This window comes from Scyliorhinus torazame, chromosome 26 (genome assembly GCF_047496885.1).
Source record: "Scyliorhinus torazame isolate Kashiwa2021f chromosome 26, sScyTor2.1, whole genome shotgun sequence".
Classification (NCBI taxonomy): domain Eukaryota; kingdom Metazoa; phylum Chordata; class Chondrichthyes; order Carcharhiniformes; family Scyliorhinidae; genus Scyliorhinus; species Scyliorhinus torazame.
Genome location: NC_092732.1, coordinates 24,219,205 through 24,231,692, shown reverse-complemented (window position 1 = coordinate 24,231,692; position 12,488 = coordinate 24,219,205). Strand labels below are relative to the sequence as shown.

Below are 12,488 nucleotides of genomic sequence, written 5' to 3'. Positions count from 1 at the left end.
GCAAGTACACAGCCTTCGAGGCAGACGGGCGTCTATACCACTTCCTAAGGGTCCCATTTGGTGTCACAAACGGGGTCTCGGTCTTCCAACGGGAGATGGACCGAATGGTTGACCAGCATGGGTTACGGGCCACATTCCCGTACCTCGACAATGTAACCATCTGCGGCCACGATCAGCAGGACCACGACGCCAACCTCCAAAAATTCCTCCAGACCGCTAACGCCCTGAACCTCTCATACAACGAGGAAAAGTGCGTTTTTAGCACAAACCATTTGGCCATCCTGGGATACGTAGTGCGCAATGGGATAATAGGCCCCGACCCCGAACGCATGCGCCCCCTTATGGAATTTCCCCTCCCCCCACTGCTCCAAAGCCCTGAAACGTTGCCTGGGTTTCTTTTCATATTACGCCCAGTGGGTCCCCCAGTACGCAGACAAGGCCCGCCCGCTAATACAGTCCACTACCTTCCCCCTGTCGACAGAGGCTCGCCAGGCCTTCAGCCACATCAAAGCGGATATCGCAAAGGCCACGATGCGTGCCATCGACGAGTCCCTCCCCTTCCAGGTCGAGAGCGACGCATCCGATGTAGCTCTGGCGGCCACCCTTAACCAAGCGGGCAGACCCGTGGCCTTTTTCTCCCGGACCCTCCACACCTCAGAAATCCGCCACTCCTCAGTGGAAAAGGAAGCCCAAGCCATAGTGGAAGCTGTGCGACATTGGAGGCATTACCTGGCCAGCAGGAGATTCACTCTCCTCACCGACCAACGGTCGGTATCCTTCATGTTCGATAATGCACAGCGGGGCAAAATTAAAAATGACAAGATCTTAAGGTGGAGGATCGAGCTCTCCACCTTCAACTATGAGATCTTGTACCGTCCCGGAAAGCTGAACGAGCCGTCCGATGCCCTATCCCGCGGCACATGTGCCAACGCACAAATAGACCGCCTCCAAGCCCTCCACGAGGACTTCTGCCACCCGGGGGTCACTCGATTCTACCATTTCCTAAAGTCCCGCAACCTCCCCTACTCTGTGGAGGAGGTCCGTACAGTCACCAGGAACTGCCACATCTGCGCAGAGTGCAAACCGCACTTTTTCAGGCCGGATAGAGCGCACCTGATCAAGGCTTCCCGCCCCTTTGAACGCCTCAGTTTGGATTTCAAAGGGCCCCTCCCCTCCACTGATCGCAACGCATACTTCCTGAACGTGGTGGATGAGTACTCTCGTTTCCCCTTCGCCATCCCCTGCCCCGACATGACAGCGGCCACAGTCATTAAAGCCCTTGGCACCATATTCACACTGTTCGGTTGCCCCGCGTATATCCATAGCGACAGGGGGTCCTCCTTCATGAGTGACGAGCTGCGCCAGTTCCTGCTCAGCAAGGGCATAGCCTCGAGCAGGACGACCAGCTACAACCCCCGGGGGAACGGGCAAGTAGAGAGGGAGAACGGCACGGTCTGGAAGACCGTCCTGCTGGCCCTACGGTCCAGGGATCTCCCAGTTTCCCGGTGAAAGGAGGTCCTCCCGGATGCTCTCCACTCCATCCGGTCGCTGCTGTGTACCACCACTAACCAAACGCCTCATGAGCGCCTCCTTGTCTTCCCCAGGAAGTCGTCCTCCGGAACGTCGCTGCCGACCTGGCTGGCGGCCCCAGGACCCATCTTGCTCCGGAAACATGTGCGGGCGCACAAATCGGACCCGTCGGTCGAGAGGGTTCACCTCCACGCGAACCCGCAGTATGCCTACGTGGCATACCCCGACGGCCGACAGGACACGGTGTCCCTGCGGGACCTGGCGCCCGCCGGCAACACACACCCCCCCCCCCCCCCCCGACACCGATCATCCCCTCCCTGCCACCGGCGCACCCCGCGACCGCCCCCTTCCCGGGGGGATCGGTCCTCCTCCCGTGCCCGCCCAGGAGTAAAACAGGAACAAACACCGAAACACTCCCGGAGATGACAAGCACCTGCACCACCACCGGGGCTGAGGCGATCGACGAGGAAGACCAGACCGCCCGCTCGACTCGTGGCATCCGCGTGACACCAAGAATGTTGTTGTATTGTAACAAAAAAATGTTTTTCTTGCTAATATTGTAAATAGTTTCACAAACTTGTACATAGCCCAGTGTAGGGCTAAAACTGTAGTAACATGTCCGAAATTTTCCTTCCAGGGCCAGCCTTGTAAACCCCTACCACCATGCAAACCACCACCCCGCCGGGTTCCTTTTTAACAAGGGGTGAATGTGGTGGTATGTATTAGGGGTCATGTGGGACTATGAAGCCGTGATGCTATTGGCTGACAGATCCCGGGTCCTGGTTGGCTGCTGACCCCTGGCTCCGCCCTGAAGGCGAAGTACAAGAACCCGAGCTTCTCCCCGCCGCTTCATTCTGTTGCTGAACTGCTGGGGACAAGTCTCGCTTAATAAAGCCTGAATCGACTTCATCACTTCTCGTCTCTCTCGTAAGTCATTGTGCGCTAAACCTACCTGCATTAGACCTTTCAAAATGCATTACCTCACATTTGTCCGGATTAAACTTCATCTGTCATCTCTCCGCCCAAGTCTGCCAACGATCACAATCCTGCTGTATCCTCCGACAGTCCTCATCGCTATCCGCAATTCCACCAACCTTTGTGTCGTCCGCAAACTTACTAATCAGACCAGTTTTCATTTTCCTCCAAATCATTGATATATACTACAAACAGCAAAGGTCCCAGAACTGATCCCTGCGGAACACCACTGGTCACAGCCCTCCAATCAGAAAAGCATCCTTCCATTGCTACTCTCTGCCTTCTATGGCCTAGCCAGTTCTGTATCCATCTTGCCAGCTCACCCCTGATCCCATGTGACTTCACCTTTTGTGCTAGTCTACCACGAGGGACCTTGTCAAAGGCCTTACTGAAGTCCATATAGACAACATCCACTGCCCTACCTGCATCAATCATCTTTGTGACCTCCTCGAAAAACTCTATCAAGTTAGTGAGACACGACCTCCCCTTCACAAAACCGTGCTGCCTCTCACTAATACGTCCACTTGCTTCCAAATGGGAGTAGATCCTGTCTCGAAGAATTCTCTCCAGTAATTTCCCTACCACTGAAGTAAGGCTCACCGGCCTGTAGTTCCCTGGATTATCCTTGCTACCCTTCTTTTTTTTTTATAAATGTTTTATTGAAATTTTTTTCCCCAAACAACAATTTTTCCCCTCTTACAAAGCAAACGCAACAATAACAATACAGAAATTTTAAACAATACACAAGTAACAAAACCCCTTTATCTTTGACCTAAACTAAACCCCCCCTCCCCCCCCCCCCCCCCCCCCTGGGTTGCTGCTGCTGGTCATCTGTCTTCCCTCTAACGTTCCCCTAGGTAGTCGAGAAATGGCTGCCACCGCCTGGTGAACCCTTGAGCCGATCCTCTCAGGGCAAACTTTATCTGCTCCAGTTTAATGAACCCCGCCATATCATTTACCCAGGCCTCCAGTCCGGGGGGTTTCGCCTCCTTCCACATGAGTAGGATCCTGCGCCGGGCTACTAGGGACGCAAAGGCCACAACGTCGGCCTCTTTCGCCTCCTGCACTCCCGGCTCTTCCGCAACTCCAAATAGAGCTAACCCCCAGCCTGGTTTGACCCGGGCCTTCACCACCCGCGAAATCACTCCCGTCACTCCCTTCCAGAAGGGCATGCCCTTCCAGTGCCGGGCATGCCCAAAACATATGTGCGTGGTTTGCCGGGCTCCCGCCACACCTCCCACATTTGTCCTCCACTCCAAAGAACCTGCTCAATCTTGCTCCCGTTATGTGTGCTCTATGTAGCACCTTAAATTGAATCAGGCTAAGCCTGGCGCATGAGGAAGAGGAATTTACCCTGCTTAGGGCATCAGCCCACATACCCTCCTCTATCTCCTCCCCTAGTTCTTCTTCCCACTTTCCTTTTAGTTCGCCCACCGACTCCTCCCCCTCTTCCCTCATCTCTCGGTAAATCTCTGACACCTTGCCCTCTCCGACCCACACCCCTGAAAGCACCCTGTCGCACCGTGTCTCCCCTTTCGTCTCTAATTCCTCCTATTTCCCTCGCTGCTGCCCTCTTTCGCAATTGATGAGCCAACAGGCGACTCGCCTTTTCCCCATATTCATACCTCCTCCCCTGTGCCTTCCTCCACAGTACCTCCGCCTTTCTGGTGGTCAGAAGGTCAAATTCCGTCTGGAGTCGTCTCCTCTCCCTGTACAATTCCTCCTCCGGGGTCTCTGCAAATTCCCTATCCACCCTTAAAATCTCCCCCAGTAATCTTTCCCTTTCCTTGGCCTCTGTTTCTTGCTACCCTTCTTAAACAAAGGAACAACATTGGCTATTCTCCAGTCCTCCGGGACATCCCCTGAAGACAGTGAGGATCCAAAGATTTCTGTCAAGGCCTCAGCAATTTCCTCTTTTGCCTCCTTCAGTATTCTGGGGTAGATCCCATCAGGCCCTGGGGACTTATCTACTTTAGTATTTTTCAAGACGCCCAACACCTCGTCTTTTTGGATCTCAATGTGACCCAGCCTATCTACACACCCTTCTCCAGACTCAACATCCACCAATTCCTTCTCTTTGGCAAAGTATTTAGTACCTCGCCCATTTCCTCTGGCCACACATAGATTCCCTCCCCTGTCCTTTAGTGGGCCAACCCTTTCCCTGGCTACCCTCTTGCTTTTTAATGTACGTGTAAAAGGCCTTGGGATTTTCCTTAACCCTATTTGCCAATGACTTTTCGTGGCCCCTTTTAGCCCTCCTGACTCCTTGCTTAAATTCCTTCCTTCTTTCCTTATATTCCACACAGGCTTCGTCTGTTCCCAGCCTTCTAGCCCTGACAAATGCCTCCTTTTTCTTTTTGACGGGGCCTACAATATCTCTCATTACCTAAGGTTCCCGAAATTTGCCATATTTATCCTTCTTCCTCACAGGAACATGCCGGTCCTGAATTCCTTTCATCTGACATTTGAAAGCCTCCCACATGTCAGATATTGATTTACCCTCAAACATCCACCCCCAATCTAGGTTCTTCAGTTCCCACCTAATATTGTTATTGTTATCACTGTTCCCAAAATGCTCCCCTACTGAAACTTCTACCACCTGGCCGGGCTCATTCCCCAATACCAGGTCTAGTACTGCCCCTTCCCTAGTTGGACTGTCTACATAATGTTTTAAGAATCCCTCCTGGAGCATTACGGGTAAGGCAGATGAACTTAGAGCTTGGATTACTACTTGGAACTATGATGTTGTTGCCATTACAGAGACCTGGTTGAGGGAAGGGCAGGATTGGCAGCTAAACGTTCCAGGTTTTAGATGTTTCAGGCGGGATAGAGGGGGATGTAAAAGGGGAGGCGGAGTTGCGCTACTTGTTCAGGAGAGTATCACAGCTATACAGCGAGAGGACACCTCAGAGGGCAGTGAGGCTATATGGGTAGAGATCAGGAATAAGAAGGGTGCAGTCACAATGTTGGGGGTATACTACAGGCCTCCCAACAGCCAGCGGGAGATAGAGGAGCAGATAGGTAGACAGATTTTGGAAAAGAGTAAAAACAACAGGGTTGTGGTGATGGGAGACTTCAACTTCCCCAATATTGACTGGGACTCACTTAGTGCCAGGGGCTTAGACGGGGCAGAGTTTGTAAGGAGCATCCAGGAGGGCTTCTTAAAACAATATGTAAACAGTCCAACTAGGGAAGAGGCGGTACTGGACCTGGTATTGGGGAATGAGCCCGGCCAGGTGGTAGATGTTTCAGTAGGGGAGCATTTCGGTAACAGTGACCACAATTCAGTAAGTTTTAAAGTACTAGTGGACAAGGATAAGAGTGGTCCGAGGATGAATGTGCTAAATTGGGGGAAGGCTAATTATAACAATATTAGGCGGGAACTGAAGAGCATAGATTGGGGGCGGATGTTTGAGGGCAAATCAACATCTGACATGTGGGAGGCTTTCAAGTGTCAGTTGATAGGAATACAGGACAGGCATGTTCCTGTGAGGAAGAAAGACAAATACGGCAATTTTCGGGAACCTTGGATGACGAATGATATTGTAGGCCTCGTCAAAAAGAAAAAGGAGGCATTTGTCAGGGCTAAAAGGCTGGGAACAGACGAAGCCTGTGTGGCATATAAGGAAAGTAGGAAGGAACTTAAGCAGGGAGTCAGGAGGGCTAGAAGGGGTCATGAAAAGTCATTGGCAAATAGGGTTAAGGAAAATCCCAAGGCTTTTTACACTTACATAAAAAGCAAGAGGGTAGCCAGGGAAAGGGTTGGCCCACTGAAGGATAGGCAAGGGAATCTATGTGTGGAGCCAGAGGAAATGGGCGAGGTACTAAATGAATACTTTGCATCAGTATTCACCAAAGAGAAGGAATTGGTAGATGTTGAGTCTGGAGAAGGGGGTGTAGATAGCCTGGGTCACATTGTGATCCAAAAAGACGAGGTGTTGGGTGTCTTAAAAAATATTAAGGTAGATAAGTCCCCAGGGCCGGATGGGATCTACCCCAGAATACTGAAGGAGGCTGGAGAGGAAATTGCTGAGGCCTTGACAGAAATCTTTGGATCCTCGCTGTCTTCAGGGGATGTCCCGGAGGACTGGAGAATAGCCAATGTTGTTCCTCTGTTTAAGAAGGGTGGCAGGGATAATCCCGGGAACTACAGGCCGGTGAGCCTTACTTCAGTGGTAGGGAAATTACTGGAGAGAATTCTTCGAGACAGGATCTACTCCCATTTGGAAGCAAATGGACGTATTAGTGAGAGGCAGCACGGTTTTGTGAAGGGGAGGTCGTGTCTCACTAACTTGATAGAGTTTTTCGAGGAGGTCACTAAGATGATTGATGCAGGTAGGGCAGTAGATGTTGTCTATATGGACTTCAGTAAGGCCTTTGACAAGGTCCCTCATGGTAGACTAGTACAAAAGGTGGAGTCACACGGGATCAGGGGTGAACTGGCAAGGTGGATACAGAACTGGCTAGGCCATAGAAGGCAGAGGGTAGCAATGGAGGGATGCTTTTCTAATTGGAGGGCTGTGACCAGTGGTGTTCCACAGGGATCAGTGCTGGGACCTTTGCTCTTTGTAGTATATATAAATGATTTGGAGGAAAATGTAACTGGTCTGATTAGTAAGTTTGCAGACGACACAAAGGTTGGTGGAATTGCGGATAGCGATGAGGACTGTCTGAGGATACAGCAGGATTTAGATTGTCTGGAGACTTGGGCGGAGAGATGGCAGATGGAGTTTAACCTGGACAAATGTGAGGTAATGCATTTTGGAAGGGCTAATGCAGGTAGGGAATATACGGTGAATGGTAGAACCCTCAAGAGTATTGAAAGTCAAAGAGATCTAGGAGTACAGGTCCACAGATCACTGAAAGGGGCTACACAGGTGGAGAAGGTAGTCAAGAAGGCATACGGCATGCTTGCCTTCATTGGCCGGGGCATTGAGTATAAGAATTGGCAAGTCATGTTGCAGCTGTATAGAACCTTAGTTAGGCCACACTTGGAGTATAGTGTTCAATTCTGGTCGCCACACTACCAGAAGGATGTGGAGGCTTTAGAGAGGGTGCAGAAGAGATTTACCAGAATGTTGCCTGGTATGGAGGGCATAAGCTATGAGGAGCGATTGAATAAACTCGGTTTGTTCTCACTGGAACGAAGGAGGTTGAGGGGCGACCTGATAGAGGTATACAAAATTATGAGGGGCATAGACAGAGTGGATAGTCAGAGGCTTTTCCCCAGGGTAGAGGGGTCAATTACTAGGGGGCATAGGTTTAAGGTGAGAGGGGCAAAGTTTAGAGTAGATGTACGAGGCAAGTTTTTTACGCAGAGGGTAGTGGGTGCCTGGAACTCACTACCGGAGGAGGTAGTGGAGGCAGGGACGATAGGGACATTTAAGGGGCATCTTGACAAATATATGAATAGGATGGGAATAGAAGGATACGGACCCAGGAAGTGTAGAAGATTGTAGTTTAGTCGGGCAGTATGGTCGGCGCGGGCTTGGAGGGCCGAAGGGCCTGTTCCTGTGCTGTACATTTCTTTGTTCTTTGTTCTTTGTTTGATGCTCCTTACAAACGCTGTCCCGTCCAAGCCCCTAGCACTAAGTGAGTCCCAGTCAATATTGGGGAAGTTGAAGTCTCCCATCACCATAACCCTGTTGTTTTTACTCTTTTCCAAAATCTGTCTACCTAGCTGCTCCTTTATCTCCCGCTGGCTGGTGGGAGGCCTGTAGTAAACCCCCAACATTGTGACTGCACCCTTCTTATTCCTGATCTCTACCCATGTAGCCTCACTGCCCTCTGAGGTGTCCTCCCGCAGTACAGCTGTGATATTCTCCCGAACCAGTAGCGCAACTCCGCCTCCCCTTTTACATCCCCCTCTATCCCACCTGAAACATCTAAATCCTTGAATGTTTAGCGGCCAATCCTGCCCTTCCCTCAACCAGGTCTCTCTAATGGCAACAACATCATAGTTCCAAGTACTAATCCAAGCTCTAAGTACATCTGCCTTACCCATAATACTTCTTGCATTAAAACATATGCACTTCAGACCACCAGTCCCGCTGTTTTCAGTCCCGCTGTTTTCTGCTCTTCCTCAGTGCCATACTGGCCCTATTCCATCGTTCTCCCTCAATTTTTTCACCTTTTGACCTATTGCTCCGGTCACCACCCTCTATGTAAAAAATCTGTCTCTCACATCTCCTCTAAATTTTGCCCCACGGACCTTAAACCTGTGCCCCCTGGTGACTGACCCCTCCACCCTGGGAAAGAGTGCCTGCCCATCCACTCTATCCACGCCCCTCACAATCTTGTCGACCTCTATCAGGTCACCCCTCAACCTCCGTCTTTTTTTTAAAATTTAGAGTACCCAATTCATATTTTCCAATGAAGGGGCAATTTAGCGTGGCCAATCCACCTACCCTGCACATCTTTGGGTTGTGGGGGCGAAACCCACGCAAACACAGGGAGAATGTGCAAACTCCACACGGACAGTGACCCAGAGCCGGGATCGAACCTGGGACCTCGGCGCCGTGAGGCAGCAGTGCTAATCGCTGCCCCACCGTGCTGCCCATTAACCTCCATCTTTCTAATGAAAACAGTCTGTGTCTATTCAGCCTCGTTACCAAGCAGTCTGGAAACAGCTCTTAAAATGAAGATAGAGAGACACTTCTTTCAACCTGCGCAGTACAAACCCAGTCCAAACTCAAAGCGAAAGTAACTCTCAGAGCCACAGCCCAGCTCCGCCCACACAATGACATCGCTGAAGCCATGTGATAAGACAAAAAAAATCTCTTAAAGGGACATTCCCACGACAGTGGTGGTCACCACAACATCAACCGCTTGACTGAGTCTTCCCTGTTGCCGCCCTTACCCACGCCAACTGCCTGACGAGTCAGGCACCTACGTACCTTGGCAATGGCCGACGCACAGCTTAAGCCCGCTAGCTCCATCAGTTGGTCCACACTGAATTTGTACTCAGTGAACAGCTCCTGGTCAATGGCCTGGGCCTCCTCCTGCCTGTTGGGCACGTGTGTGAGAGAGAGAGGGAGAGGGAGAGACAAAGAGAGAGTCACGTCGCTGATAAGAGAGGACATAAGCTCTCCATCTATCCACATTCACCAGGAGCCAAGCAACAGCAGTGATGCGGAGAAGTCAATAACTGCTGTTCAAATACCTATACAGTATAAACATCAACAACCTCAGAGCGGACTCCAGGGGCATGATGGGATGCTTGACATTCTGGATCTGACCACCATCTGCGCCAATAATGAGGGGAATTCAGTCCCAGGTGGAGTGGGGGAGGGAGTCAAGCCAAAGGCGAGATAGCATCACCTCTTTATGAATTGCCTCACTGAGTATTTAAGAAGCTCGCTGGATAGGGCTCTGGAGGGGTTCTGGAGAGGAGTGGCGGGAGCAATATCTCAGGTGGTGAAAGTCCGGGTCAAGCCAAGCTGGGGACTAGCTATATTTGGAGTAGTGGATGAACCGGGAGTGCAAGAGGCGAAAGAGGCCGGCATTCTGGCCTTTGCGTCCCTAGTAGCCCGGCGAAGGATCTTGCTAATGTGGAAGGAGGCGAAGCCCCCCAGCCTGGAGGCCTGGATAAACGATATGGCTGGGTTCATAAAGTTGGAGAGGATTAAGTTCGCCTTGAGAGGGTCTGCGCAGGGGTTCTACAGGCGGTGGCAACCGTTCCTAGACTATCTCGCGGAGCGTTAGAGGAAGGTCGGTCAGCAGCAGCAGAAACCTTTGGAGGGGGGAGGGGGTGGAGGGGACGTCCTGGGGGGGGGGGGGGGGGGGGGGGGGACTGCCTGGGAGGGTGGATGAGCAAGAGATAACATGAAGGGTTGGGGAAACTGGCACGTACGGGTGAGGGCCAGTGTACAAAGCTGTGTAAATATACCATTTTGCCATGTATATATCTTGCTCTGCGCGATTTCTCGTTTTTTTTTGTTACGGGGGGGGTTATTGTTTGTAAGGGAGAAAAATTGTGTTAAAAAACTTTAATAAATATTTTTTTTTTAAAATGAAGCTCGCTGGATGAAGGAAGCATTGGAATAACCAACCACGAGCGGCTGGTAACAAGATCCTGTAGCAATCAGTTGCAGTTTAACAGTAGAGTCATGGGAAGCCCCTTCTGCCCATCGCCAGCCATTAAGCATCCCTCTATTCTAACCCCATTTTCTAGGACTTGGTCCATATGCTGTAGAATTTAGCAATTGTTACCGAGTCCTCGCAGTAATACTTGGGAGGAAGAACTATATATGGAGTGTAAAAACAAAAAACAAAAAGAGTTAACACAAGACCCTGCTCCCAGGCCCACATGCCTGCCCTTGGCCTGCTGCAATGTTCCAGTGAAGCTCAACGCAAACTGGAGGAACAACATCTCATCTTCCGGTTCGGCACGCTGCAGCCTTCCGGTCTCAACATCGAATTCAACAACTTCAGATGATTAGCTCTACCCCACCTCGACCCATTTGTTTTCATCCCATTTCATTTTAACTGTCTTTTACCATTTGTTTCTTTCTTAATATATATTTAATTCCCCCCCCCCCCCCAATCTTATCCATCTTTCCTTCACCTTTCTCCTCTTTGCTTCCCCCTTCCCCTCCCCCCCACATCTACAGTTCACCCTCTGATGTTCGTTTCCCTGCTGTTTGCCTCTCACATCTTTTGTTCTCTCTGGGGACTGCCATTAGCACTCTGTTCCCTTGGTTTCTGTGGACATTAGCACTCTGTTCCCTTGGTTTCTGTGGACATTAGCACCCGGTTTCCCTGGTTTCTGTGGCGATGACTCACCTTTCATTCTCACTCCACAGTATAAATATTTCCCACTTTCTTTGTCTGTTAGCTTTGACAAAGAGTCATCGGACTCGAAACGTTAGCTCTTTTCTCTCCCTACAGATGCTGCCAGACCTGCTGAGATTTTCCAGCATTTTCTCTTTCGTACACAGGGAGTGAAATGAAATGAAATGAAAATCGCTTATTGTCACGAGTAGGCTTCAATGAAGTTACTGTGAAAAGTCCCTAGTCGCCATATTCCGGCGCCTGTTCGGGCAGGCTGGTACGGGAATTGAACCCGTGTTGCTGCGCTGCTTTAAAAGCCAGCGATTTAGCCCAGGTGTGCTAAACCAGCGTTGCAGGTTTGTAAAATTTTGAGGCGTTTCCCTCGGGTCCGATGAAGGAGCTGGATTGAAACCTTGGGCCTTGGGGTGGGGGGCTGGGGGGGGTGGGCGTCAGCTTTATGAGTTGCTCTTCCTTCTTGTGGGGGAGCCGCAGGGGGAGCTAAGCGAGTTGGTGTTTCGTGTCCCTTACTGACTCTTTATGCGGAGGGATGTTGCTGAGCCGGGTGGTTCGCAGTGGGGGCTGCACCGAATAACGATGGGGCGGTTAATCACCGGCGGGTTACGGGAGCAGGGACCGAGCTCGGGGAAAAGAAGAGGGACCAGGAAGGCTCGCCGGCGGCAATGACGAGGTAACGGAGGAGTACACAAGTCGAGGCTCGGGGGAACGGCTTCTCGAACGGGTTACAGTCGCCCCCCGCGAGACTTTAAATGTCCCTCGATAGGTGCGACCGTGGGTGGGAGTCGGTCCCAGCTCTATCTCCCTGCTGTAAAATCAGCTTGGACCTGCACACTCGTGGGGCAAAGACAATTAATGGCTAAGGAGGTCAGACGGGCTGAATCGAAGAGGACGTGTCAAGGCCGAGAATCGGACGGAATTGTTCGATTCCTGAAAAGTAAATGAATGCTGTGTTATCGCAGTGGGCAGTAACTAAATCGGAATGAGTTCATGAAGAAACGCAATGTGCAAATTGGATGCGGGAAAAAAATAAGGTGTCCCGAGAGCGGGAGATGGATTGGAGCTATATCGGCTCGTAATTATATTGGGATGAAACATTATGGGTGCGGTCCAGCATACCGCCGCAGTTTTAGCGGGAGTCTTGGAAGTGTAGATTAGATCAGTCAATTGCAATTTTGCGGACATACGAACAAGGA

At 51.0% G+C, this 12,488-nt stretch overlaps 1 protein-coding gene across 1 annotated transcript in view; it reads left to right on the top strand.

The window, feature by feature from the left end:
* The window catches only part of LOC140402849 (NAD(P)H-hydrate epimerase-like), a 923,606-nt gene extending 914,225 nt beyond the window's left edge, over positions 1-9,381 (top strand). Inside the window, exon 7 of the mRNA XM_072490473.1 lies at positions 9,292-9,381. Coding sequence (XP_072346574.1) covers positions 9,292-9,381 — 90 coding nt within the window. The remainder of the gene's footprint in view (positions 1-9,291) is intronic.
* Positions 9,382-12,488: the final 3,107 nt, after the last annotated feature.